This window comes from Elgaria multicarinata, chromosome 3, assembly GCF_023053635.1.
Source record: "Elgaria multicarinata webbii isolate HBS135686 ecotype San Diego chromosome 3, rElgMul1.1.pri, whole genome shotgun sequence".
NCBI classification, from domain to species: Eukaryota; Metazoa; Chordata; class Lepidosauria; order Squamata; family Anguidae; genus Elgaria; species Elgaria multicarinata.
In genome coordinates, this window is record NC_086173.1 from 173,917,929 (window position 1) to 173,945,907 (window position 27,979).

At 45.3% G+C, this 27,979-nt stretch overlaps 1 protein-coding gene across 1 annotated transcript in view; it reads right to left on the reverse strand.

Moving 5' to 3' along the window:
- The window catches only part of LOC134395814 (uncharacterized), a gene marked incomplete at both ends in the record, with an annotated part of 217,491 nt that overhangs the window by 110,979 nt on the left and 78,533 nt on the right, over window positions 1–27,979 (reverse strand). Inside the window, 1 exon segment of the mRNA XM_063121973.1 lies at window positions 22,432–23,850. Within this exon segment, the coding sequence (XP_062978043.1) occupies window positions 22,432–23,850 (1,419 nt within the window).

Genomic DNA, 27,979 nt, shown 5'->3' on the forward strand with positions numbered 1-27,979 from the left:
AGAGGCTGCAGGCGGCGGACAGACGAAGCTCGTAGGCGCAGGGGGAGAATCCCAGGCTCCTTTGCAATGGGGAGGGGGAGGAAGTGTGGGGCGGGAAGGGAGGGTGCTCATCCAGCCTTGGTTCTAGGACCCAGCCCCCTCTCCGCCTCTTTAACCCTCCGATGGAGGCAGCACTAGAGAGCCGCAGAGGCTCCTGGCAAAGACACGGACCTGGGAAGGGGGCTTTTCCATTGGGGGGTGGGGACTTTTCTCCCCCTCTGCAGCATCGCCGCCCCATCTGCTCCTGGGGGCTTTGTGGGATCCAGAGCCATAAAACAGCGTCCCCCAACCTGGTGTGATTCCAATTCGACCAGCTCTTATCAGGTGTGATGTATAGCTATGCTTGTTTCACCTAATTCTCCACGGGGAAGGACAGGTAGCAGATACTTTTAATTTATAGCTATTATGCAAGGTACATATGGGAGGAGGCGTTCCTTCAGATAGCCTGGCCCCAAGCCGTTTAGGGGTTTAAATGTAAATACCAGCACTTTGAATCGGGCCCGGACCTGGACTGGCAGCCAGTGAAGGTGGAAAAGGACCGGAGAGATGTGGTCTCACCGGCCAGTCCCTGTTAGTAACCGTGCTGCCCTGTTTTGTACCAGTTGAAGTTTCCGGACCGTTTTCAAAGGCAGCCCCACGTATAACGCATTGCAGTAATCCAACGAGAGGTTATCAGAGCATGGATATCTGTAGCTAGGCTGTCTCTGTCCAGATAAGGGCGCAGTTGGTATTTGATTTGATCTTGATCCCCTGTGGATATGAATTAATGGGCTTTTTCCTTTCCCAGGGATTGCAGTTAGATCTAGATCAATCCAACAAGGTGGAGCCCTGGAATAAAAAGGGCTAAATCTCTCTTGCAGTGGAGAAGGGAAATGTTTCCACCAGAAGTAATCCCACGGAAAATCACTTCCTTTGGTAGAAAAGGAAAGAACAATGCAACCTTATTACTGCTATTATGCTCATTTTAAAAATGAAATACAAATTGGGCTCTTTCACAAGACACCTTAAACCATGGCTTTAACCATGGTGGTTAAGCGAGAAATCCAGGCACCCGCACTTGCGCTCCTTCCCAACATCTGCACGGGAAGGAAGGCAAGTGTGAATTTTCCAGCCCCGCGCCTCTGGAAAAGCAAAACAGACAAACAGAATGGGGGAGGGGAGAGGAACAGGGCCATTCCTCCCCCACTTTTTAATATAATCTGTATCTGGGTATCTCCGCAGATACAAATAATTAAAAAAAATAGGACAAAACATGGCTTGCATTCTATGCACATACTCAGAATATATGATTTACAGCGATACTAATGACTAATGAACACATTTTAAGGAAAAACACTGGTTCTTTAAAGGGCAGGGTATTTACCAAAAGCTGAAAGTGCCAGCCCTTGCTCTGGTTCTACATCTCCAATGAACCAGAGTTTCTCTCCCAATCCGTCCCACCGCTCCCTTTCTAAGCCCTCTCTGCTCCCAACACTTGAACCCCAAACAGGGACCTGAGTAACAGCGGTTTCTCCCCACTCTCAGGATGTGAAGATCGGGCTCACCTGATACATCAAAAGCGCCCCAGGTTGTATTTCGAAGGCCTCGTGACCAAAGTGGCTTATGAATTTTGCTTATTCACTAGGTTTGCATCAGGGAGAGGAAACAAAACAAAAATTGCAATGCAAACAGGACACCAGGGCAGCCTTTTGCCCGCAGGTGGGACATTCCTCCTCCCCACCCGGGACCTTTCCTCTTGGGTCCCTCGCAGACCCCCCTCCTTTCTGCAGCCTTCCCTTCCGCGATCCCCAAGTTATAGGGAGGGAAGGAGGTGCAAGGCGGGGGTCTCCTGGAGGGTCCCCAAGTGGGTCAGTCCCCTGGGGAGGGAGCTCGGGGCACCCTCTCTCTTCCAACCCACCCCCTGCCCCAAACCTGCACCCCCTATCCTGGGGGGGCTCTCTTTCCGCCCCCTCCCCCTGGGACCCCCTTGCAATCTGCACTCACCGGCTCCTTCGCAGGGGAAAAGAGGCTGCAGACAGCGGACAGGCGAGGCTCGCAGGAGCAGGGGGGGAATCCCAGGCGCCTTTGCAATGGGGGGGAGGAAGTGTGGGGCCGGAAGGGAGGGGCCTCATCCAGCCTGGGCTCTAGGACCCAGCCCCCTCTCCGCCTCTTTAACCCTTCGGTGGAGGCAGCACTAGAGAGCCGCAGAGGCTCCTGGCAAAGACGCGGACTTGGGAAGGGGGCTTTTCCACAATGGGTGTGTGTGTCTTTTATCCCCCCAGCAGCATCGCCGCCCCATCTGCTCCTGGGGGCTTTGTGGGATCCACAGCCGTTTCCCCTTTGAGTGCGTAACGCAGCCTCCGGCATGGGAGCCCTCGGTCCTGCTGCCTGCCCTTGCTGCAGAATAGTGTTCCCCAACCTGGTGCCCTTCAGAACTCTAAACAAGAATAGATGCTCTAAAAAGAGAGAGGTCAAGTAAGGTGAGCCTATGAAAAGGAGGACAGGGCTCCCGTATCTTTAGCAGTTGCATAGAAACAATAATTTCAGCAGGTGTCATTTTTATAATATGGGGAACCTGGTGAAATTCCCTCTTCATCACCACAGTTAAAGCTGCCCTCTTTTAAATCTGGTCACTCTAGTATAGCTCCTGCAGCTTTAACTGTTGCGATGAAGAGGGAATTTCACCAGCTTCTGCATGTATACAAATGACACCTGCCGAAATTCCCTTTTCAGCACAACTGTTAAAGATACAGGAGCCCTGTCCTCCTTTCCATAGGGTCACCCTAATGTTAGGTGAAGTTTTATCAGGGTACAGGAAGATTCTGGATCCATGGAGCCTCTAGTCGTGAGGACTAAAACACACATGGCAACTTCTTCTCATGGTGGCCTCTTGTTCCACACCTGGACCCCTTCTTTGAGAGCAGGTCTGACTCCATCTCAGGCTCAAGGCAGGAAAACCTTTGGCCCTTCTGGAAATAAGAGGTCTGCTGATGAATCAGAGTTTCTCTCCCAATGCATCCCATGGCTCCACTCTAAGCCCTCTCTGTTCCCTGCACTTGAACCCCAAAAAGGGGCGGAAGCGAACTGATTTCCACCCGCTCTTAGGATCATAGAATCATAGAATAGCAGAGTTGGAAGGGGCCTACAAGGCCATCGAGTCCAACCCCCTGCTCAATGCAGGAATCCACCCTAAAGCATCCCTGACAGATGGTTGTCCAGCTGCCTCTTGAATGCCTCTAGTGTGGGAGAGCCCACAACCTCCCTAGGTAGCTGATTCCATTGTCGCACTGCTCTAACAGTCAGGAAGTTTTTCCTGATGTCCAGCCGGAATCTGGCTTCCTTTAACTTGAGCCCGTTATGTGAACCGCAGGGCTCCCTTCATCCCTAAAAGCAGGATATATTAAAGCCCATGAAAGCATTTGCCCATAGCAAATCCATACTTGCCCACAGAGAAAACATAGCGCAGTCCTTGTCTCTCAGTCAGCTGCACTTAGGTTTTATTTAGTGTAATTTGATTTTATATTTCTGACTTTTAATCTTATTTATTGTGATTAATTATCTTCTTGTGTTGCATTGTTTGGCATTGTAGTAGTAGTATTTATTTACGTTGTAGTCATGCAATACATCTTAAATCACATCACAAAATTCATGCAGGCAGAAGCTCTATCAGCGCTCAAACTGTGCATTGAGCGTCCATCATAGCAAAGGCTTGAAATTGCTTTGAAGGTCGCACATAAGGAAGAGTCCAGTAAATTCTAATAGTAAATGGAATGTGGAAAAACCTTTCCGTAGAGCAGAGCCCTTGGTTTTAGAAGACTCCGTTACAGGAGAACGAATACAATTGGAGTAGAATATTTCATCAATCAACTTTGATGACCCATAGAAAATTCACACAAGCATGGAGTGCTGAAAATGTGGAAGAAAAGTCCTCACAGTATGTCCGATTGTGGGGAAAGAAACTTTCCCTGGAGCCAGCACCTTCCCAAGCTGTCTGAGTAGTCCTGGCTTAAGCACTTGCCTGCTGATCTGGGAGGAATACACTTTGCCTGATGCTGTGAGTCCCCAAGGCCATGAGGATTGTTCCAGGAGTGCAGCTCTGGTAACCACCTGGCCAGTTTCCCCCAGAATCTCCGGGTTATCATACCCTCTGGGGGGCTCCGGGGGGGAATTTTCAATTTATTTAAAAACCTCTGGGGAAAGCGTGGGGGGCGTGGGGGAGCAGGCTGCACGTTTTCTGAACTCCAGGAAAGTGCACAGATCGCATTCGCCATTAGCCTGGCTGGGGAATATTTGCGCCCGGATGGACAATCCCTGTGGGAGAGGCTGCTGCGGCAGCAGTAGTGGCAGCAGCAGCATGGGGCGAGGTGGCGGTAGTGGTGGTGACCAGTGAGGCAAGGCAAGGCAAGGCGGGCGCTATTTAATAAATTCTTCCCCGTGGCATCCGTACAGTACTGTCTCCAAAGGCACAGACTAATATATATAAGGTGCCGGAAAGCACACAACGACCCAAACCATAAATGGGTTTCTTGTTAGTCATCTCTCTTCACTAGTGGTTTGGGTAGTTGTGTGATTTCAGGCACCTTATATATATTAGTAGGGATGTGCTCCGCTCCGATTAGGAGCGTAGAAGCAGTAGCGGATTGGCCTGCTCCGCCTTACCCAGAGGCGGAGTAGGAGCGGACCGCGGACCCCCTAGAAGCAAGGCGAAGAGAAGCGACCATTTTTCGGAGCTCCGAGTTCAGGCGGAGCGCTCCGGTCGCCATCTTGAAAACATTTCGCCATAGGATTGCATTGCGGCAAATAATCGCGCATAACTACGTTGTTTTTGAAGCTATCGTTCTGGAAATTCTTGTGCACAGAGAGTCGTGGATGGGGGTCATTTTGAGACCACTCTCACCTCTCTGCGTGCTGTGGTTCACGTGCAATATTTTTTTAAAAATCGGGTCAACCGCGCGGCTCAAACTGCGTTTCGGCTTTTCGCCCATAGGATTGCATTGAGGGAAAGAATCGGGGATAACTGGGGGGGGGGGGGTTAAGCTATCGTTCTGAAAATTCTTGTGCACAGAGAGTCGTGGATGGGGGTCATTTTGAGACCACTCTCAACTTTCTGCGTGCTGTGGTTCACGTGCAATATTTTTTTAAAAATCGGGGTTTGGGTTTTTTTTATTTATTTTTTTATTTTTTTGGAAGCGATGACAGGCACATTCAACTCCCAATCCTGATGAGAATTGATCTCCTCAGAAAGCATCCTCCTCCAATCCCAGCGTTGGAGGGGGGACTAAGGCAGACCCACCCTGAGAACTTTCTGTTTTGTGTCTCTTTGTGGGTTGGCGTTCGTGGAGGGAACACTTAGTTAGTTAGTGCTCCTGCTTTGGACTTTGGAGATAGATTAGGATAGGTTTAGTTTGGCGCGTGTGTGTGTGTTTGTTTGCTTCTTTCTGACTTGTAGCTTAGTTTGCCCTGTGTTTTCCCCTTACTTTGATTTAATATAAACTTTATTTTTGAATTTTGGAGTGTGTGGTTGGGTTGGTTGCCCCCCCCCCTTCCCTGTATTAAAGCCTGACTGTTCTGCTTTTGTGAAAGCTTTCTTTTGAAAGCATACACACACTTTTTGTCCCATTTCCCTACATTTATATTCTTAAACATATTTTATTATATTCTTTCACATAGTCCATTAGTATATATTCTCATACATATTATATTAGTATTCATATTTTGTTCTTCTTATAGTAGTGGTTGGTTCTTTTTCCCCCTCCCCTCTCTTAAATCCTGATTGTGTTTCCTTCTATCTTCTATATACCAAATATACCAAAAAAATTGGATTCTCTTTTTCTTCTCTGTGTAACTTCGACGGAGTGGGCTGCTTTTGTCAAGTTCAACAGGCAGCCACAGATTGAGCATTTTGGGGAAAGCATACGCACACCATTTCCCTATTCTTAAACATATTATTATTATATTCTTTTACATAGTCTTAGTAGTCTATTAGTATACATTCTCATACATATTAGTAGTAGTATTCATATTTTGTTCTTCTTATAGTAGTGGTTGTCCCATTTCTTGTCCCATTTCCCTACATTTATTAGTAATATTCTAAAACATATTATTATATTCTTGTAGATATTCTTAGTAGTATATATATATATATATATATATTAGTATATTCTCATACATATTAGTAGTAGTATATTTTATTGTTCTTGTCCCATTTCCCTACATTTAAACATATTATATTCTTCTTATACATATTCTTAGTAGTACCTTATACATAGTATTAGTAGTATTAATATTTTGTTAGTCATCATGAAAAGAGGAAGCAGGCGTGCTGAAAGCAGCAAGGCTCAGTCTGCCAGCAGTAAGCAGGCTTCCTCTCCTCCTGTGAAACTCAAACGGGCAACTCCTTGGCTGACTGCTCCAAAACAGAAGCAGGACAAGCAGCAGGCAGAGCCACTCTCTTCTGCAACTTGTGCCCGGCGTTCTCTTTTTGAGGGTGGGAATGGGAAAAGTGCCCGTTTGCAAGAGGCACGTGGCAGCAGTGCCATTAGAGGAGGAGGAGTATCCCCAACTCCTTCATTCTCCTTTCAGCCCACGAGCCCGCTGATGGACCTAGACGAGGTCCTCAGCACAGTGGAGGGGGGGGAGGAGGAGGAGGCGGTGGGCCTCCAGGATGTGGGGGCTGAGGAGGAGCAGCAGCAGGCCGAGGCTCTCTCCCCAGTCTCATCCCACACCCCTGTTTCTGTGGCAACACCAGAGAGCTCAGGCGGGCAATTGGTGGTGTCACCACGGAAACGAAAGACAAGCATCGTGTGGGACCACTTTGAGTTGGGAGCGGATCCCCGCTTTGCTGTCTGTCGCCACTGCAAACTCAGCCTAAGCAGGGGTTCATCGACAGGGCATTATGGAACCAGCAGCATGAAGATGCATCTTCATAGGCAGCACCAGGCGATCTTGCTGGGGAAAGAGGCGGGCAAGGCGACTGGTTCCAGGGGAAAGCCGAAGGCTGCTGCTGGCACTGCCACTCTAAGCTCTCCATCTCCCATCCCCACAAGGGTTAGGCAGGCAACCCTGCAGGACATGGGGTGGGGGAAGTATTGACCCACAAGATGGCGTTTTCCAATGCCCACCCAGGGTGCTACTGTGTTGGGGCATCTGCCGGGACTGACTCCTCCCCAATACTAGATCTATGACATGTCACTCTGCCTGCCCCTCTGCTAGCCTGTCCTCCTCGGTGACCGACTCGCTGGGATGGTTTGCGTTTGCAATGCGTGACTAACTGCAATGCTGGCTTAGAAACCAGCCATCACTTCCTTGTGCCCCCAGAAATGCCCGCAGCCTGCCTGCCTGCCTGCCCGCCTGCCCGCCTCCCCCGGGGTGCTGCTGTGGTGGGGCATCTGCCAGGACTGACTCCTCGCCTACTCTGCCTGCCTCTCTGCCCGCCTGGTGCCTGGTTTGCTCCCAATCGTCCTCCTCTGTGCCCCTCAAGGTGTAACTGCTGGCTTAGAAAGAAAGAACCAGCCATCTTTGCCTCACTTTGCGCCCACTTATGGGTTGGTTTGCTATGCGTTAGTGCTCAAGCCATCCTTGCAGCACTACAATGCATGCTGCCTGCCTGCTTTCCCTCCCTTCTCCCCTTCCCGCCTTGCAGCGATGGTGTATGTGTCTTGCTTTGACTCAGGGGAGAAGTCCTTCCTGCGCTCACTTAGACTTTATCAAATTCAATAATCCCTTTTTCAAATGTGCCAGAAGATTTAGGGTTATCTCGTGGCATGTTGGGATTGCCTTGGAACTGGCCCCATTGAGCTGTCTGCAATTGCAACTTTAAATCCCTGACATACTGGAGTGTTCAAATTTCAAAAGTTCCCCTAACATCAGGGGATGATGGGATTGCCTTGAAACTTGGTGTCCATGGGGACACATGGGTAAGCTGTCATGGGACCAAAGGATAGGTTTCTAACGTGCAAATTGACGTAGTTGTAGAATGGGACTTGATTTGGGGTGAGTTAAAAAGTTTAAGCCGCGCCAAAAATCAGGGGATGATGGGATTTGCTTGCAACTTGGCGTGCATGTGGACACATGGATAAGCTCTCATGGTGCCGAGTTTGAGGTTTCTAACATGCAAATTGACGGAGCTATCCCAAGGGGTGTGAATGGGGTGCCCGATTTTCATAAATTCCCCAAAAGTCAGGGGATGATGGGATTGCCTTGCAACTTGGCGTCCATGTGGACACGTGGATAAGCTATCATGGTGCCGACTTTGGGGTTTCAAACATGCAAATTGACGTAGTTGTAGAATGGGACAATTTGGGGTGAGTTAAGCCATGCCAAAAATCAGGGGATGATGGGATTTGCTTGCAACTTGGCGTGCATGTGGACACATGGATAAGCTCTCATGGTGCCGAGTTTGAGGTTTCTAACATGCAAATTGACGGAGCTATCCCAAGGGGTGTGAATGGGGTGCCCGATTTTCAAAAATTCCCCAAAAATCAGGGGATGATGGGATTGCCTTGAAACTTGGCGTGTGTGTGTATACGCCCATGAGGTGTCATGGTGCCAAACGTGAGGTTTCTAACTTCAACGGAAAAAAAGTTGTTTACTTTTTTAGCTTTCAATGCAACCCTATGGGGGGGCAAAAACGGAGCTCCGGATCCGGATCCGGAGCTCCGAGCGGAGCGGAGCGGAAGTGGGCGGAGCGGGGGCGGAGCGGAGCGACCCGCTCCGGAAAATGGCGGATCTGCAAGTGAAGCGGAGCGGGGGGTCCGTGCACACCCCTATATATTAGTCATTTAAAAACTACTGTCTTCTATTTATTTTTGCCCAAAGTCACAGACAACGTGTCTTCCTAGCATAATTCTTTTTTATTATTTCAAACATCACAGACATCCATACCACAAGAACATTACAAAGAGTACAAACAAAAAATCATCTAAGGTTAATGTGTACTTTCGGCTTTCTTCATATCAGAAAAGCGAAGTATCTTTTCTCGTTCCTCCATTACATTTAACACAGTAAACAAATTCATCTCTTTCTTCTATCTTAACTATATCTCCACAGACAAATACATCGTTTCTCTCGGTTTCTTGCAAAAATGCTATCAGAGGTTTCCATTCAGATATAAACGTGGATGTGAACTTTTCTCTCGTTATCGATGTGAGTTTTGCCATGTCCGCCAACTCCAACATCCATTCATTCGTTGTTGGTGTTTCATTCTCCCATTTGTGTACATACAACGGTCTCGCTGCCATTGTCATATATAGAAATAAAATTCCCCCCTTCTCTTTTAGCAGTTTATCCATTAGAATCATAGAATCATAGAATAGCAGAGTTGGAAGGGGCCTACAAGGCCATCGAGTCCAACCCCCTGCTCAATGCAGGAATCCACCCTAAAGCATCCCTGACAGATGGTTGTCCAGCTGTCTCTTGAATGCCTCTAGTGTGGGAGAGCCCACAACCTCCCTAGGTAGCTGATTCCACCGTCGCACTGCTCTAACAGTCAGGAAGTTTTTCCTGATGTCCAGCCGGAATCTGGCTTCCTTTAACTTGAGCCCGTTATTCCGTGTCCTGCACTCTGGGAGGATTGAGAAGAGATCCTGGCCCTCCTCTGTGTGACAACCTTTTAAGTATTTGAAGAGTGCTATCATGTCTCCCCTCAATCTTCTCTTCTCCAGGCTAAACATGCCCAGTTCTTTCAGTCTCTCTTCATAGGGCTTTGTTTCTAGACCTCTGATCATCCTGGTTGCCCTCTTCTGAACACGCTCCAGCTTGTCTGCATCCTTCTTGAATTGTGGAGCCCAGAACTGGACGCAATACTCTAGATGAGGCCTAACCAGGGCCGAATAGAGAGGAACCAGTACCTCCCGTGATTTGGAAGCTATACTTCTATTAATGCAGCCCAAAATAGCATTTGCCTTTCTTGCAGCCCTATCGCACTGTTGGCTCATATTCAGCTTGTGATCTACAACAATTCCAAGATCCTTCTCGTTTGTAGTATTGCTGAGCCAAGTGTCCCCCATCTTGTAACTGTGCATTTGGTTTCTATTCCCTAAATGTAGAACTTGGCATTTATCCCTATTAAATTTCATTCTGTTGTTTTCAGCCCAGCACTCCAGCCTATCAAGATCACTTTGAAGTTTGTTTCTGTCTTCCAGGGTATTAGCTATCCCACCCAATTTTGTGTCATCTGCAAATTTGATCAGCGTTCCCTGCACCTCCTCGTCCAAATCATTAATAAAAATGTTGAAGAGCACTGGGCCCAGGACTGAGCCCTGCGGCACCCCACTCGTTGCCTCTCCCCAGTTTGAGAAGGTTCCATTGATAAGTACTCTTTGAGTCCGATTCTGTAGCCAACTGTGGATCCACCTAATAGTTGTTCCATCAAGCCCACTTTTAGCTAGTTTGTTAATCAGAATGTCATGTGGTACTTTGTCAAAAGCTTTGCTGAAGTCAAGATATATGACATCCACAGCATTCCCACGGTCCACAAGGGAGGTTATCCTATCAAAAAATGAGATCAAATTAGTCTGACAGGATTTGTTCCTGACAAATCCATGTTGGCTTCTAGTAATCACTGCATTGATTTCAAGGTGTTTACAGATTGACTTCTTTATAATCTGCTCCAGAATTTTCCCAGGGATGGATGTCAGACTTACTGGTCTGTAGTTCCCAGGTTCCTCCTTTTTGCCCTTTTTGAAGATAGGGACAACGTTAGCCCTCCTCCAGTCGTCCGGCACCTCACCCGTCTTCCATGATTTTGCAAAGATAATAGACAAAGGTTCTGAGAGTTCTTCCGCTAGCTCCTTCATTACTCTTGGATGCAGTTCATCGGGCCCTGGGGATTTGAACTCATTCAAGGAAATTAGGTGTTCTTTGACCATTTGTTTATCAATCTCAAACTGCAATCCTGCCCCCTCAACTTCTGCTTCACTTTCTCCAGGGGGGTCATAGACCCGCTTTGGGGAGAAGACCGAGGCAAAGTAGGAATTGAGCACTTCAGCCTTTTCTTTGTCGTCTGTTATCAATTTGCCCTCCTCACTAAGCAGTTGAACCACCATTTCTTTCCTCTGTCTTTTACTACTCACGTATCTGAAGAAAGCCTTTTTATTGCTTTTAGCATCCCTCGCTAATCTCAGCTCATTCACAGCTTTAGCCTTCCTGACGCCATTTCGGCACTTCTGCGCCACTTGTCTGTACTCTTCTTTTGTAGCCTGGCCTTCCTTCCACTTCCTATATGTATCCCTTTTTGTTTTCAGTTCATCAATAAGCTTTTTGTGGAGCCACATTGGTTTCCTCTGTTGTCTTCTATCTTTTCTCCTTGTTGGAATTGTTTGTAACTGTGCCTTTAAAATTTCATTTTTTAGATACTCCCACCCATCCTGCACTCCTTTTCTTTTTAGGCTCCCTTGCCACGGGACCTTACTTATTATAGGTCTGAGTTTATTAAAATCAGCTTTCCTAAAATCCAGAGTACGTGTATGGCTACGCTCAACTTTTGTCTCCTTCATAATCAAGAATTCAAGTATGACGTGGTCACTTCCCCCCAGAGTTCCCGTAACTGCCACTTTATCCACTAAGTCATCCCTATTGGTCAATAACAAGTCAAGGATTGCCGATCCTCTAGTTCCTTCCACCACTTTCTGTAGGAGAAAGTTATCACCCATACATGTCAGGAATTTCTTGGAAGGGCCGCTTTTGGCAGTAATGGTCTCCCAACAGATATCAGGGTAATTGAAGTCCCCCATCACTACTACATCACACTTCCTTGAAACACTGGCAATTTGTTTCTCAAAAGTTTTGTCCTCGTCTTCTCCTTGATTGGGTGGTCGGTAGTAGACTCCGATTATCACATTCTTTTTATTCCTAGCCCCATTTATTTTAATCCGGACGCTCTCAACGGGGCTCCCAATCTCATCCGCCTGTATTTCTGTGCAGGGATAGGTATTTTCAACATATAGTGCAACTCCACCTCCCTTTCTATTTCTTCTGTTCTTTTTGAACAAGTTATATCCTTCAATTGCTATATTCCAGTCATGGGAGTCATCCCACCAAGTTTCAGTTATACCTATCAAGTCGTATTTGCCTTCATGTAATAAGAGTTCAAGTTCATTCTGTTTGTTTCCCATGCTCTGGGCATTAGTATATAGACATCGAAGACCATGTGTTTTATAGTCTGGCTTTGTTCCTACCTTGTTGCAGACACTATTTTGGGACTCTGTTGGAGCTGTTCTCTGTACTGTGGTGCATTGGCCTTCATCCATTGTTGCCTCAAAATTTACGTCTCCCACCCCCGCAAGATTCAGTTTAAAGCCCTCCTGATGAAGTTCTTCATGCTGTGGCCGAACTCATTCTTTCCAGCCCTTGTGAGGTGCAACCCATCCCTTGCCAGCAGTCCATGTTCCAAGTAGCGTAGCCCGTGGTCCCAGAATCCAAAACTCTCACGACGGCACCACTTTCGAAGCCAGTCGTTCATCCGGAGTATTTTTCTTTCCCTTTCTAATCCTCTTCCAAGAACCGGGAGGATGGATGAGAAAACTACCTGGGCCCCAAAGTTCTTCAGTTTCCTTCCCAGAACTTCAAAGTCTGAAATGATTTCTTCGTAGCTCTGCTTGGCGACATCATTTGTTCCCACATGGATGAGAAGAAAGGGGTATGTGTCCGTGGGCTTTATGAGCTTCGGTAACCCTTCAGTCACATCTCTAATCTGTGCTCCAGGGAAACAGCACACCTGGCGAGTCCATGGGTCTTCACGACATACTTGGGTTTCAATCCCACGCAGCAGGGAGTCTCCCACAACGACTACTCTTCTCTTCTTCTTGGTTGACCTACCTTCTGTCTCTTGGTCACTGTTGCATGGTGCCTCCTGTACTTCTTCCTCTGCAAACTGTCCTTCAGTCTCATTCTCCAGAAGCTGAAAGCGGTTGCTTAACTGCAATGGCTCCACCGGTGCAGAACGCCCTCTAATTCCTCCTCTCCTAACTGTCACTCTTTTCCAGGGAGTTTCCTCTTCATTGGCTTTCCTCCCCTCAGCATACTCCACTTCTGCTTCAGCTGGCTGTTGTTCTTCAATCTCATGTGCTTCTTGTTGCTGTTGCAGTTCCACTGTTCGGTCGAAGAACTCCTCGACTTCTCTTATTCCTTGGAGGGTGGACACTCGCTGCTCAAGTCCTCTCACTTTTTCTTCCAAAAGTGCCACCAGCTTGCACTTGTTGCAGGTATACGCCATGTTGAGCTCAAGCAGAAACACGAACATTGCACACCCTTTGCAGGTCACCACCTCTAGGGACTCCTTTCCATCCAGACTGTCGATTTCTGCTTTGGTTTTTTCCCTTTTTGATTATAGTAGAATTGCCTTTGCTTTGTTGTGTCCTCTCTGAAGGTACACAACTATATGAGGATGTCTTAAGGGAAAGTAAGATCTTTTTGGGGTGGAGGTTTGGTTTTGGGGGTTTTTTGGTGGTGGTTTTGTGGGGTTTTTTTCTCTTTATGTTTTTCTTTTTTTCCCCACCTCTTTTTTATTTATTTTTTATTTTATTCTATTTTATTTTATTTTATTATTATTATTTTTTTAGAGGCCTCCCCTTTGGCCTCCCCTGCCGAACTCCTGTTTGCTCTTCCTGTTAGCTCGCTCCCTGTTCGCTCGCTCCCTGGGAATCTGGCTTACTTTTCTAGCTCCTACTCGAGCTGGGCCAGCTGCTTTTCCCTGCTTCTGCTCAGCTCCAAGTCAGGAACCAGAATGAGGTCACTGAAAGGCCAACAACAATCAACAGCAATTAGGCACTGATTGCTGAGACCAACTGACAATCAGGCCACTCCCCCTTCAGCTCCTGCAGCAACTATAAACACCAACCTCTCACTCAGCACTCAGGAGCACATGGCAAGCACACGGCCTCTTTGAATTGGCAGCCTCCTGGGTTTCCTTGAGGCTTCTCTTGTTCCCCTTTCCTTGGTCTCCTCTTCCCCTACACTCCCCCTGCCAAACTCGTTTGCTCTTCCTGTTAGCTCGCTCCCTGTTAGCTCGCTCCCTGGGAATCTGGCTTACTTTTCTAGCTCCTACTCGAGCTGGGCCAGCTGCTTTTCCCTGCTTCTGCTCAGCTCCAAGTCAGGAACCAGAATGAGGTCACTGAAAGGCCAACAACAATCAACAGCAATTAGGCACTGATTGCTGAGACCAACTGACAATCAGGCCACTCCCCCTTCAGCTCCTGCAGCAACTATAAACACCAACCTCTCACTCAGCACTCAGGAGCACATGGCAAGCACACGGCCTCTTTGAATTGGCAGCCTCCTGGGTTTCCTTGAGGCTTCTCTTGTTCCCCTTTCCTTGGTCTCCTCTTCCCCTACACTCCCCCTGTCAAACTACTGTTTGCTCTTCCTGTTAGCTCGCTCCCTGTTCGCTCGCTCCCTGGGAATCTGGCTTACTTTTCTAGCTCCTACTCGAGCTGGGCCAGCTGCTTTTCCCTGCTTCTGCTCAGCTCCAAGTCAGGAACCAGAATTAGTCCTGGTAGGAAGGCTCCCGTTTCATTTGTATGTTAGTCTTGAGAATTTTTTTTGAATTCAAGAGTGTATTTGTATCCAGAATGCTTTGGCTTTTTTACAAGTCTACCAAAGATGATAAAAGTTTCCTCCTTCTCCTAATTTCCAACAGTTTCCCGAGGGACTCTTATACATTTCAGCCAACTTTACAGGAGACATATACCATTTGTACATCATATTAAAAAAATTCTCTTTAAGTCTTGAACATAATGTAAATTTCAAACCTTCCCCCCATATTCTCCAACTGTTCCATTGAAACGTTGTATCCAAAGTTTTGAGCCCATTTTATCATAGTCTTTTACCTGCTCATCCTCCCTCTCATTCTTTAATAAAAGTTTATGTATCTTTGAGATAACATGTATCGGGGTAATTGCTTACCCAAAAATATAGCAGAGTGCGAAATAGCAGCAGCGTAGAGTCTGGAAATGGTTTCAGCTTGAATTTAGGAACAAAAAGAAGCACTCACGGTCTTTGGTCAGTAAGAAGCTTTACTGACACTAAATAAATTACTTACAGAATAAATGGTCATATATACAGTCCTTTCACCAACAGTACAGCAACAACGTAGCAGTATAACATCAGCAGTCTGATAATGTCAGCAGTAAGTTCCAGCAGTAAGTTCCAGCAGTAAGTTCCAGCAGTAAGTTCCAGCAGTAAGAAGCCATACAACATGGACTTCTTAAATACACTTTTCTCCTTGGCCCAATTAACCAATAGTCTCTTCATCTTGTACATCTCGTACCGCACGTAGGCCAGGGAAGAATCTGCTTCATACTGGACTTCTCCTGGCAGAGACAATCTGGCCAAGGACATCTTTTTAACTCTTTAGAGTCCTTTTCCTTCTGTGGTTAAAAACCTAACCACAACACCCTTTCATTTTTAACTACAGAAAAAATACAATTTACATTTCATTACATTTCACCTGTAAGAAATCAACTTTACATGTTTACAACAATCCCAACATTGTGTACATTTCTCTGTGTGTTACATTTCCCAGAGACTTATTTATATGTAAGCTTTTCTTTTCTTCTTCTTCCAAGCACTGTTGAAAAACTTTGTGCTTTGGGGCGTTGAATTACTTTGCAATCTTCCAGCAATTTTAAAACTTTCTGCTTCTGGCTTTTTAGGTAATTTCCTTTGGAAACTTTTCTACCTCTACACCAAGGTAACACCTAACTTTCCCCAGAGACTTCAGTTTCAACCCTTCCTGCAGCTTTGGGCTGAGTTTTCTTGAATGTGGTCTTGGGAACTCCCTGCCACCAGTAGACGAACCACTAGCTCCACAATCATGTACTCTTTTGCTTGCCCCTTTGCATACAGACACGTGTGTTTGAAAACACCCCCTTTCAGTTTTCGCTGCCTGAAAACACTTTTCTTGCTCTTGTTCAGACAATTTCAACACATCACTGTAACTCTCAGGTTCAGACTTCACACAACACACACTGAATTCATCTGAATACTTTAAAGGTGGAATTCCTTTGTTTTTTCTTTGTGAACGACGAGGTACACTGGCAATTTCTTCCTCCCTTTCATTTCCCTCCTCCCTTCCACTTTTGGGAGTGGAAACACTCTTCTCAGAGATGTGAGGGCTCTGAGAAGTTAACCCCTGAGTTACTGTTTTTTCCTGGTTGTTCACGGTTTCTAACAGAACTTGGGAACCTTGAATCCTGTCCCAACCTGCCTCCTGAAAAGTAGCAGACCTAGAAACAACCACCTTCCCATGACTTAGGGAAAAACGCCAAGATTTGGATTGCATACCAGAATAACCCACAAAACGTAATTTCACAGACTTGGTTTCACCTTTAGATCTTTTGGACTTTGGGATATGCACGTATGCCCAAGACCCCCATGTTCTCAAGTGAGACAAATCTGGCTTTGAACCAAAAAGTAAACAGTAAGGCGAACTGCCTGTAACCCTGCTCCAGGTTCTATTACACAGATAGTTTGCGGTTAAAAATGCTTCTCCCCACAAATCTTGCTCAGCGTTTGCATCAGCCATGAGAGAATCTTTCTTCATTTGAAGTACTCCAATTCTTCTCTCAATTGACCCATTTTGAAAAGGAGTTTGGGGATCTATTAACCTGTGTGTGATTCCTGTTTTCCTAAACCACTCACAGAACCTTCCAGAAACAAACTCACCCCCACGGTCCGACTGCACAGAAATAATGGGCTTGTTAAAGAACTTTTCCGCCCAAGTTTTCCAATCCCTAAAAGTTTCAAAAGCTTCTGATTTTCGCTTCAGTAAATAACACCAACTAAAGCGTGTGTAATCATCCAGAATTACAAGCACGTAACTGGATCCCCCTTGTGTAGGCGTGAATGGCCCTACCAAGTCAATAAACACCAATTCAAAAGGCTTTTGTGACACCCTGTCACTTTTCCTGCAGATGTTCTGCACCCGGGATTTGGTCTGATGACAGATTGAACAATCCAAGAAATTTTTACAGTTTCGCAAGCTTAACCCTGTACACACTTGAGGCATGTGACTTAACACTTTAAAACTTGCATGACCTAAACGCCTGTGCAACTCATGAACACAATTTTCATGGTCTGGCACGTTACCAGTTTGTGCCACCCTTTCTTTACCTGCACCCATGTAAAATAGTCCATTTTTAACATGTCCCAGTGCCACATTTTGTCCATCCTTAATCACTTGGCACTCATCCTTCTGAAACGTAACAACGTATCCTTCAGACGTTAGAGCACTAACAGAAAGGAGACAAAAATCTAAATCTGGAACATACAGAACCTGTTCACACTCCTTTTGCAGACATGGAACGTAGCAACAGCCAATTCCTTCCACCCTCGACGTTCGTCCATCTGCAAGCGTGATTGACTTCACCTTGCTTGGTTCCAACTTCCGAAACGCCTCTGGATTATTAGAAATTGTTCTGGACGACGCAGAATCAATCAGCCAAACCTCTTGGGCCTCGTTACACCTCACTGTGGCTGAGACAAATGCATTCGAGCATTCCTTCTTCTCTCCAGCCTGTGTAACTCCCTTCTTCCTTTTTTTACAGAAGCGTTTGATATGACCCGGCTGTTTGCAAAAATAACACTTTCTTACTGCAACTGCGGCTCTCTCCACACTGTTGTCTTGGAAACACTTATCTTTCTGCATTCTTTCTCCGCTGCCAAGGGCTGCCTGCTTAACCCTTTCCTGGCAGTTTTCCTCCTTCCTGGAAAGACGCCGTTTCTCTTCTTGGAGCAAACGACCCGTCAAATAATGAAGAGTGAGTTCATCAGTCTTCATACTTTCCAGACTGGTTGTCAGAATGTCCCAGCTTTGAGGCAACGACCCCAAAATCAGGTAGCACTTATGCTCTTCCGTAAAAACGATTCCGACCTCCTGCAACTGGACAAATAGAGATCTCACCTGTTGGAGATGATTTGCCAAACTTCCAGCCTCCTCCAACTTTAACCGATACAGCTCTCTGGTGAGGCTCAGCCGTGTGCTTGCCGACGCACGCACATAAATCTGTCTCAGCGCATTCCAGCTGTCTCTTGCCGTCTCATCTCTGTTGATATGGACAATTTGCGAGTCCTCCATACTCAAGACAATGTTTGCTTTGGCCCTTTCATTCTGCTCTTCCCACACTTGTGCTTCTTGAGCAGTCTGACCAACCGGCCTCGGGACACTCACGACGTTCCAACATCTGTCCCGCTTCAAAAACATTTCCATCTTGAATGACCACGTTAAGTAATTTCTCTCATTCAGCCGTTCCACCGGAATACTGGATGCCATCTGAACCTGGGCCATCCTCACCGGCTGGGCTGGAGCGCGACTCACACTGGATACAGACCCGTCTGAGCTCGATGAACTGCCTGAGCTCGACTCCGTCTTTCCCTCCAGCGTTCCTTTGCTCTCAAGCTTTCCAGCAACCAAAAATTATGCCTTCCAGACTTTCTCTGGGCGCATAACCTATCGGGGTAATTGCTTACCCAAAAATATAGCAGAGTGCGAAATAGCAGCAGCGTAGAGTCTGGAAATGGTTTCAGCTTGAATTTAGGAACAAAAAGAAGCACTCACGGTCTTTGGTCAGTAAGAAGCTTTACTGACACTAAATAAATTACTTACAGAATAAATGGTCATATATACAGTCCTTTCACCAACAGTACAGCAACAACGTAGCAGTATAACATCAGCAGTCTGATAATGTCAGCAGTAAGTTCCAGCAGTAAGTTCCAGCAGTAAGTTCCAGCAGTAAGTTCCAGCAGTAAGAAGCCATACAACATGGACTTCTTAAATACACTTTTCTCCTTGGCCCAATTAACCAATAGTCTCTTCATCTTGTACATCTCGTACCGCACGTAGGCCAGGGAAGAATCTGCTTCATACTGGACTTCTCCTGGCAGAGACAATCTGGCCAAGGACATCTTTTTAACTCTTTAGAGTCCTTTTCCTTCTGTGGTTAAAAACCTAACCACAACAACATGTTCATCATTTGGACATAACGTCATTTCAAATTCAGATTTTGATTGCTCAAACCCACCATTCTTTTGTCTATTTTAAACCTTTCCATGACTTGTGCACAAGGAAGCCTAATTTGTACATACCAAAACACGTATGACCATCTTTCAGCAGTTCCTCCCTTGATTTTAACTGATATTCATCTTGTGACATTTGTAATACATCATTATATGTCAACCATTTAGGCAGATTTGTCAATTCCCTTCTATGAATAGCCCCCTGGGCCGATACCCAAAGTGGTATTTTATGACAGAACCTTGGTTTACATTATTTATTTATTATTTATTTATTTATTACATTTTTATACCGCCCAATAGCCGAAGCTCTCTGGGCGGTTCACAAAAATTAAAACCACAAAAAACATCCAACAGGTTAAAAACACAATTACGAAATACAGTATAAAAAGCGCAACCAGGATAAAACCACACAGCAAAGTTGTTTATAAGATTAAAATTCAGAGTTAAAACAGTAAAATTTAAATTTAAGTTAAAATTAAGTGTTAAAATACTCAGTGAATAAAAAGGTCTTCAGCTGGCGACGAAAGCAGTACAGTGTAGGCGCCAGGCGGACCTCTCTGGGGAGCTCGTTCCACAACCGGGGTGCCACAGCAGAGAAAGCCCTCCTCCTAGTAGCCACCTGCCTCACTTCCTTTGGCAGGGGCTCACGGAGAAGGGCTCCTGTAGATGATCTTAAGGTCCGGGTAGGAACATATGGGAGGTACATATTAGTTAGGTACATATTATTATTAAATTCTACATGAACCTTGGCTTTATCGTACCACAAGTAGCCATGCCATCCAAATCTCAATTTGTATCCTTCCAGTTCCAACAGTCTCCTATTTTTCAACAACACCCAATCTTTCATCAACATTAAACAGCAGTCCGAGAAATACACTTTGAGGTCCGGTAGGCCCAGCCCTCCTCTTTCTTTTGCATCCTGCAATATTTTAATTTTAACTCTTGGGTTTTTTGCTTGCCGTTTAAACTTAGATCTCTCTCTGTCACTGCTCAAATGCTAAATCCAATGTTACAATGGGTATTGTTTGAAACAAAAATAACATTCTAGGCAAAGCATTTATTTTAACTGTTGCAATTCTCCCCAAAAGTGACAGTTGAACCGTTTTCCTTCTTGCAAAACCTTTAACTTCATTCCAAACCTTAACATAATTATTATGAAATAACATAAAATTCATGTTTGTCAAGAATAGTTCCCAAATAAGCTTGGCCACAGCATAAAGAACTTGATCAGGAGGGCTTTAAACTGAATCTTATGGGGCTGGGACATGTAAACTTGAAGGCAACAGTAGAAGAAGGCCCATGCATCCTAACGCAGAGAACAGCTCCAATAGTGCCCCAAAATATTGTCCAAAACAATATAGGAACAAAGCCAGACTATAAAGCACATAGTCTTTAATGCCTATATGCTAATGCCCAGAGTGTGGGAAACAAACAGAATGAACTTGAACTTTTATTACATGAAGGCAAATACGACATGATAGGTATAACTGAAACTTGGTGGGATGACTCCCATGACTGGAATATAGCAATTGAAGAATGTAACTCGTTCAAAAAGAGCAGAAGAAATCGAAAGGGAAGCGGAGTTGCACTATATGTTAAAAATACCTATCCCTGCACAGAAATACAGGCGGATCAGACTGGGAGCCCCATCGAGAGCATCAGGGTTAAAAGAAATGTGGTGAGGACTAAAAAGAAAATTATAATTGGAGTCTACTACTGATCACCCAATCAAGGAGAAGACGAGGACTAAACTTTTGAGAAACAAATTGGCAGTGTTTCAAGGAAGTGTGATGTAGTAGTGATGGGGGACTTCAGTTACCCTGATATCTTTTGGGAAACAAATACTGCCAAAAGTGTGGGTGATCACTTCCTCCTACAGAAAGTGGAGGAAGGAACTAGAGGATCAGCAATCCTTGACTTGATATTGATCAGTAGGGATGACTTAGTGGATAAAGTAGCAGTTACGGGAACTCTGGGGGAAAGCGACCACCTCGTACTTGAATTCTTGGTTATAAAGGAGACAAAAGCTGAGTGTAGCTGTACACATACTCTGGATTTTAGGAAAGCTGATTTTCATAAGCTCAGAACTATGATAAGCAAGGTCCCATGGCAAGTGACCCTAATGAGAAAAGGAGTCCAAGATGGGTGGGAGTATTTTTAAAAAGAAATTTTAACAGCACAATTACAAACCATTCCAACAAGGAAAAAAAGTTAGAAGACAACAGAAGAAACCAATGTGGCTCCACAAAAAGCTTAGAGATGATCTGAAAACAAAAAAGGGATACATACAGGAAGTGGAAAGAAGGCCAGGCTACAAAAGAAGAGTACAGACAGGTGGCACAGAAGTGCCGAAATGGCGTCAGGAAGGCTAAAGCTGACAATGAGCTGAGATTAGCGAGGGATGCTAAAAGCAATAAAAAGGCTTTCTTCAGATACATGAATAGTAAAACACACAGGAAAGAAATGGTGGTTCAACTGCTTGACGAGGATGGGTAATTGATAACAGATGACAAAGAAAAGCCTGAAGTGCTGAATTCCTACTTTGGCTCAGTCTTTTCCCAAAAGCGGGTCTATGACCCCTCTGGAGAAAGTGAAGCACAAGTTCAGGGGGAAGGATTGCAATCTGAGATTGATAAACAAATGGTCAAAGAACACCTAATTTCCTTGAATGAGATCAAACCTCCAGGGCCTGATGAACTGCATCCTAGAGTAATGAAGGAGCTAGCGGAAGAACTCTCAGAACCAGAGTCTATTATCTTTGCGAAATCATGGAAGACAGGTGAGGGGCCGTATGTCTGGAGGAGGGTAACGTTGTCCCTTCTTCAAACAGGGCAAAAAGGAGGAACCTGGGAAAAGACAGGCCAGTCAGTCTGACATCCATCCCTGGGAAAATTCTGGAGCAGATTCTAAAGAAGTTAATCTGTAAGCACCCTGAAAACAATGCAATAATTACTAGAAGCCAACAGGGATTTGTCAAGAACAATTGGATAACCTCCCTTGTGAACTGTGGGAATGCTGTGGATGTCATATATCTTGACTTCAGCAAAGCTTTTGACAAAGTGCCCCAGGATATTCCGATAAACAAAAGAGCTAAAAGTGGGCTAGATGGAACAACTATTAGATGGATACATAGTTGGCCACAGACTCAGACTCAAAGAATGCTTATCAACAGTACCTTCTCAATCTGAGGGGAGGTAAGGAGTGGGGTACCGCAGGGATCAGTCCTGGGCCCAGTGCTCTTCAACATTTTTATTAAATGTTGAAGAAGGTGCAGGGAACGCTTATCAAGTTTGCAGATGACACAAACTTCTTTGATGCAGCTTAAGGCTGCTGCTCTGAGCAAAGCTCTTCTCGCACTCAAAGCATTTATAGGGCTTCTCCCCAGTGTGAATTGTTTGATGCCGCTTAAGGCTGCTGCTTTCAGAAAAGCTCTTCCCGCACTCAAAGCATTCATGGGGCTTCTCCCCAGTGTGAGTTCTTTTATGCTGCTTAAGTTTGCTGCTTTCAGAAAAGCTCTTCCCGCACTCTAAGCATTTATAGGGCTTCTCCCCAGTGTGAATTGTGTGATGCCGCTTAAGGCTGGTGCTCTGAGCAAAGCTCTTCCCGCACTCTAAGCATTTATAGGGCTTCTCCCCAGTGTGAATTGTTTGATGCCGCTTAAGGCTGATGCTGTCAGCAAAGCTCTTCCCGCATTCTAAGCATTTATAGGGCTTCTCCCCAGTGTGAATTCTTTGATGCCGCTTAAGTTTGCTGCTGTCAGCAAAGCTCTTCCCGCACTCAAAGCATTTATAGGGCTTCTCCCCAGTGTGAGTTCTTTTATGCTGCTTAAGTTTGCTGCTGTCAGCAAAGCTCTTCCCGCACTCAAAGCATTTATAGGGCTCCTCCCCAGTGTGAATTCTTTGATGCAGCATAAGTGTTTCTCTGCGAGCAAAGCTCTTCCCGCACTCAAAGCATTTATAGGGCTTCTCCCCAGTGTGATTTCTTTGATGCTGCTTAAGTTGTGTCCTCTGAGCAAAGGTCTTCCCACACTCTAAGCATTTATAGGGCTTCTCCCCAGTGTGAATTCTTTGATGCAGCATAAGTGTTTCTCTGCGAGCAAAGCTCTTCCCGCACTCAAAGCATTTATAGGGCTTCTCCCCAGTGTGATTTCTTTGATGCTGCTTAAGTTGTGTCCTCTGAGCAAAGGTCTTCCCACACTCTAAGCATTTATAGGGCTTTTCCCCAGTGTGAATTCTTTGATGCAGTATTAGTGTGTCTCTGCGAGCAAAGCTCTTCCCGCACTCAAAGCATTTATAGGGCTTCTCCCCAGTGTGAATTACTTGATGCTGCTTAAGCTGTGTCCTCTGAGCAAAGGTCTTCCCACATTCTAAGCATTTACAGGACTTCTCCCCAGTGTGAATTCTATGATGCTCCTTAAGGCTTGAGCATTGAGTAAAGCTCTTTCCGCACTCTAAGCATTTATAGGGCTTCTCCCCAGTGTGAATTCTTTGATGCTGCTTAAGGCTGATGCTGTGAGCAAAGCTCTTCCCGCACTCTAAGCATTTATTGGGCTTCTCCCCAGTGTGAATTATTTGATGCAGCTTAAGGCTGATGCTGCGAGCAAAGCTCTTCCCGCACTCTAAGCATTTATAGGGCTTCTCCCCAGTGTGAAGTCTTTGATGCAGCATAAGTGTTTCTCTGCGAGCAAAGCTCTTCCCGCATTCTAAGCATTTATAGGGCTTCTCCCCAGTGTGAATTCTTTGATGCAGCATAAGTGTTTCTCTGCGAGCAAAGCTCTTCCCACACTCAAAGCATTTATAGGGCTTCTCCCCAGTGTGAATTCTTTTATGCAAGTTAAGTTGTGAGTGGAAAGTGAATGGTTTTTCACACACTAGGCATTGAAAGTTAGAATGAATCTTCTGAGTTTTACTCTGTTTCTTCCTTTTACGAATGTTCTTTTTATTTGGTGCTTCTAGTATTGGAGTTTCACAGACGTCTGATCCTTCCAAAGAAATAGATTCATTTTCCCTCTTCTCTTCAGTTTCAGTTTTCCTTCTCTGGTGTAGGCCATTTTTCTTGCTCTCCCTGTGATCACCTGCAAGTATAAACACAGAAATCATCTTGAAATCTTGGAACAAAACAAATGGTTGCTGATTTGATTCACAGGATAAAAAAAAAATCGTTGGTGAGGCAGATCCTTCCAAACACATTAAATATCCCGACGATCAATAGAACTGAGAACTAGACTGCCATACAATGCTTTCATCTATATGGAGTAACTCAAATAAAGTAGTTGGGAGAATAAATGAACAACATAAAATACTGTAAAAATAAAATACACTTAAAATCTGCCATTGTCTCCTAGCTGATCATTTAACTGGGAACAGGAAAGTGGGAATTCAACCCTAATGGTTATTTTCAATGGCTAGTTAAATCTTAAAATGAAAAGCAAGCTTTCCAGAGCTGTCTTCTGAAAAGGCTTAACTCTCCTCTCCTCCATGGAGACCATTAAGATAATATCTGTAACATCTTCAATATGATGCAGATGCAATTATAGCAGCAAAGTCAGATGGATTGGCAGCCATCTCTGCCACAGAGCAAGTCCATCAATGGGCTTTTCTCAACGTTTTGTCAGGTCTTCGGAGTCAATGACGTTTGTATTCTGCACTGACACAAAGAAAGAAGAGCTGAAATTCCACCTTCCAGGATCTGGCAAAGAGGCAGAGAGGGAGCCTTACCCAGAGGAATCCCATTCCTTACCCAGAGAGGCCAGGATCCCACGATTCTCCGCCATGACTTCTTTGTGCAGAGTCCTCTGGCCTGGATCCAGCAGAGCCCACTCCTCCTCCGAGAAATGCACGGCCACCTCCTCAAAGGTCACCAGACCCTGAAAGAAGAAGAAGAAATGATGTTCTCTTTAAGCATTATGTAGCAATCCATGAAGACAAGGATGGTGAGGTCCTCTTTCTGAATGCCAAAGCACTGCGAGTGACATTCAAGGCCTTCCTAGCAGCCATCTTCCTTGATGGGCTTTCGGAAGCAGGCTAAAAATTTTTGTTCAAGCAGGCCTTTGGAGAATAATCCAGCCCTCCATCTTTGTTAATGTCTTATAATTTTGTTGTGTATTTTTAATTGTTTATGGTTTTGTTTCCCTCCCCCCCCCCATGTATATTTTAAACTTTGTAAGGCCGCCTTGAGGCCCAGCATTGGCAAAAGGCGGGATACAAATAAATATAATAATAATAATAAGAGCAAAGGCTAAAGGGGCAGGTTCTTCCAGGACCAAAGAGATGTGCAGGAGACGGAGGCCCCCAGGACTCCCCTACCTGCCCAGGCTGTGCAGAAACCGCTTCCGCTCCACCACCAAGCCAACGAGGTCCAGAAGGAGCCCCCAGGATCAGTTCACTTCCCCTGCAGGTTGTTTTGCTCCCTGTGAGGAAGGTAAAGAAGGTGAGAAGGTAAGTTCACATTCTTAACTATTCCCATTTTCATTGTTTATTTTCATTGTTTTTTTATTTATTGCATTTGTTTACCATACCATAGCCGAAGCACTTAAAAACAATATCCAAATATTTAAAACTGCGAAAATATACAATATACACATACATATAAAACTACTATAACAAGTTTTAAAACTATGACCCTATAAAAACAGACCCAGGCTAATTAATTACATATTACTAATTACATATTGCTAATTACATATTGCTTGACCTGGCACTGAAAAGATAACAATGTCGGTGCCATGTGAACCAAATTGGGGAGATTGTTCCACAGTTGGGAGGGCCACCACAGAGAAGGCCTCTCCTTTGTTGTCGTCCTCTGATCTTCCCTCTGAGTAGGTGCCTGGAGGAGGACCTTAGTTGGTGAGTGTGTAAGACCGGGCCAGAGTGGGTCTGATACCCTCGAACCACGTTACTAAACAACATTTCCTTTTTGAGTATCTCCCCCAGCAAAATCAGGCTCAAGGAGAACATTAAGACAGCTCATGCACTTCAGGCGTAATTGAGGGAGGGAGACCATGGGGAAAAACATCCCACTAATCCTTACCCAGTGAGGAGGGTCCTCTGTCCCCCTCCTGCAAGATCCACCTGTCCAGCGGCCTCTGTGTGGTTCCCGGTGGAGTCTTCTCTGCCTCAGGGAAATCTGTGGGTGCTCTGGCCAAAATCCCCTCGACCTGAAGCAGGAGGGAGGATTCCAGGCAGAGAAGAGCGATTAGAGACGGAAAGAAACGGCTCAGGTCAAGGCCAAGGGCAGCGTTTCCCAATCGCTTTACCTTTCAGGTCTCATTCTAAAGTTGATCTACCATCCAAGCCACACAGCACAGGAACTTGTGTCTTTGTCAGGGGGCTGAGAGTTCAACCCTGATATCCAGCATTTTCCACTGTAAACACAGCCGTTTGGCGTCTACAAATGCTATTCTTGTTCTGTTGGGAGGACTCTCACACTGACACTCTGATCCCCTCCTTCCCCAGAACTTCACAAACCCATTCATTTCTCCTGTGATCATAAGAACGTAAGAAGAGCACAAGCAGGACATGAGTGCAACAGCAACCTCCTGCCCACGTTCCCCAGAAACCGGTGTACATATAATCATAGAGTTGGAAGGAACCTACAAGGCCAGAGTCCAACCCCCTGCTCAATGCAGGAATCCACCCTAAAGTATACCTGAAAGGTGGTTGTCCAGCTGCCTCTTGAAGGCCTCTAGTGTGGGAGAGCCCACAACCTCCCTAGGTCACTGATTCCTTTGTCATACTGCTCTAACAGTCAGGAGGTTTTTCCTGATGTCCTGCTGGAATCTGGCTTCCTTTAACTTGAGCCCGTTATTCCGTGTCCTGCACTCTGGGAGGATTGAGAAGAGATCCAGGCCCTTCACTGTGTGACAACCTTTTTAATATTTTAAGAGTGCTATCTTGTCTCCTCCCAATCTTCTCTTCTCCAGGCTAAACATGCCCAGTTCTTTCAATCTCTCCTCATAGAGCTTTGTCTCCAGACCCGTGATCATCCTCATGGCCCACCTTTGAACACGCTCCAGCTTGTCTGCATCCTTCTTGAAGTATGGTGTCCAGAACTGGAAGCAATACTCTAGATGTGGCGTAACCAGTGCTGAATAGAGGAGAACCAGTTCTTCACACAATTTGGAAGCTATACCTCTATTAATGCATCCCAGAATACTATTTGCTTTTTTTGCAGCCACATCACACTGTTGGCTCATATTCAGCTTGCGATCTACAACAATTCCAAGATCCTTCTCCTTTGTAGTATTGCTGAGCCAAGTATCCCCCATCTTGTAACTGCATTTGGTTTCTATTTCCTAAATGTAGAACTTGGCATTTATCCCTATTCAATTTCATCCTGTTGTTTTGAGCCCAGTGCTCCAGCCTATCAAGATCACTTTGAAGTTTGTTTCTGTCTTCCAGGGTATTAGCTATCCCACCCAATTTGGTGTCATCTGTAAATTCGATAAGCGTTCCCTGACCTCCTCAACTAATTGAGGAGTAAGTAATCTCTGAAATTTGCTCCTGATTAGGCTGCTTTTCAAATCCTAAAACGTGTAGCAACCATACTCACGGACTGTATGCTCCCTTAAAGGGGACTGAGTGGACTGATATGATGCTTAAAACATAGTTAAGACAAACCTAATAATACTTATTTATAATACTTTAATACTTAAAATAGAACAGGATTACAACCAAGGCATCCATTTACACTCTTCGTTGAGTCCTTGTGGTTGTAATGTCCTTAAGGTGAAAATCCAGAATATTTCCCTCCTTCATAGTTGATGTTCTACTCTTGTCCCATATCCTCCAATCCTTTCAATAATCCAGAATCTCAGGTCTTTGTCATCATGTTCCATATCAAGAAAATGCTTGTACATTGGTATGGCCACAAGAACCATCAGAACCCGCATCTGTGAGCACAAAAGCTGCATTCGCTCCAAAAGTTGAAGTTTTCTTAAACTTACTTTGTT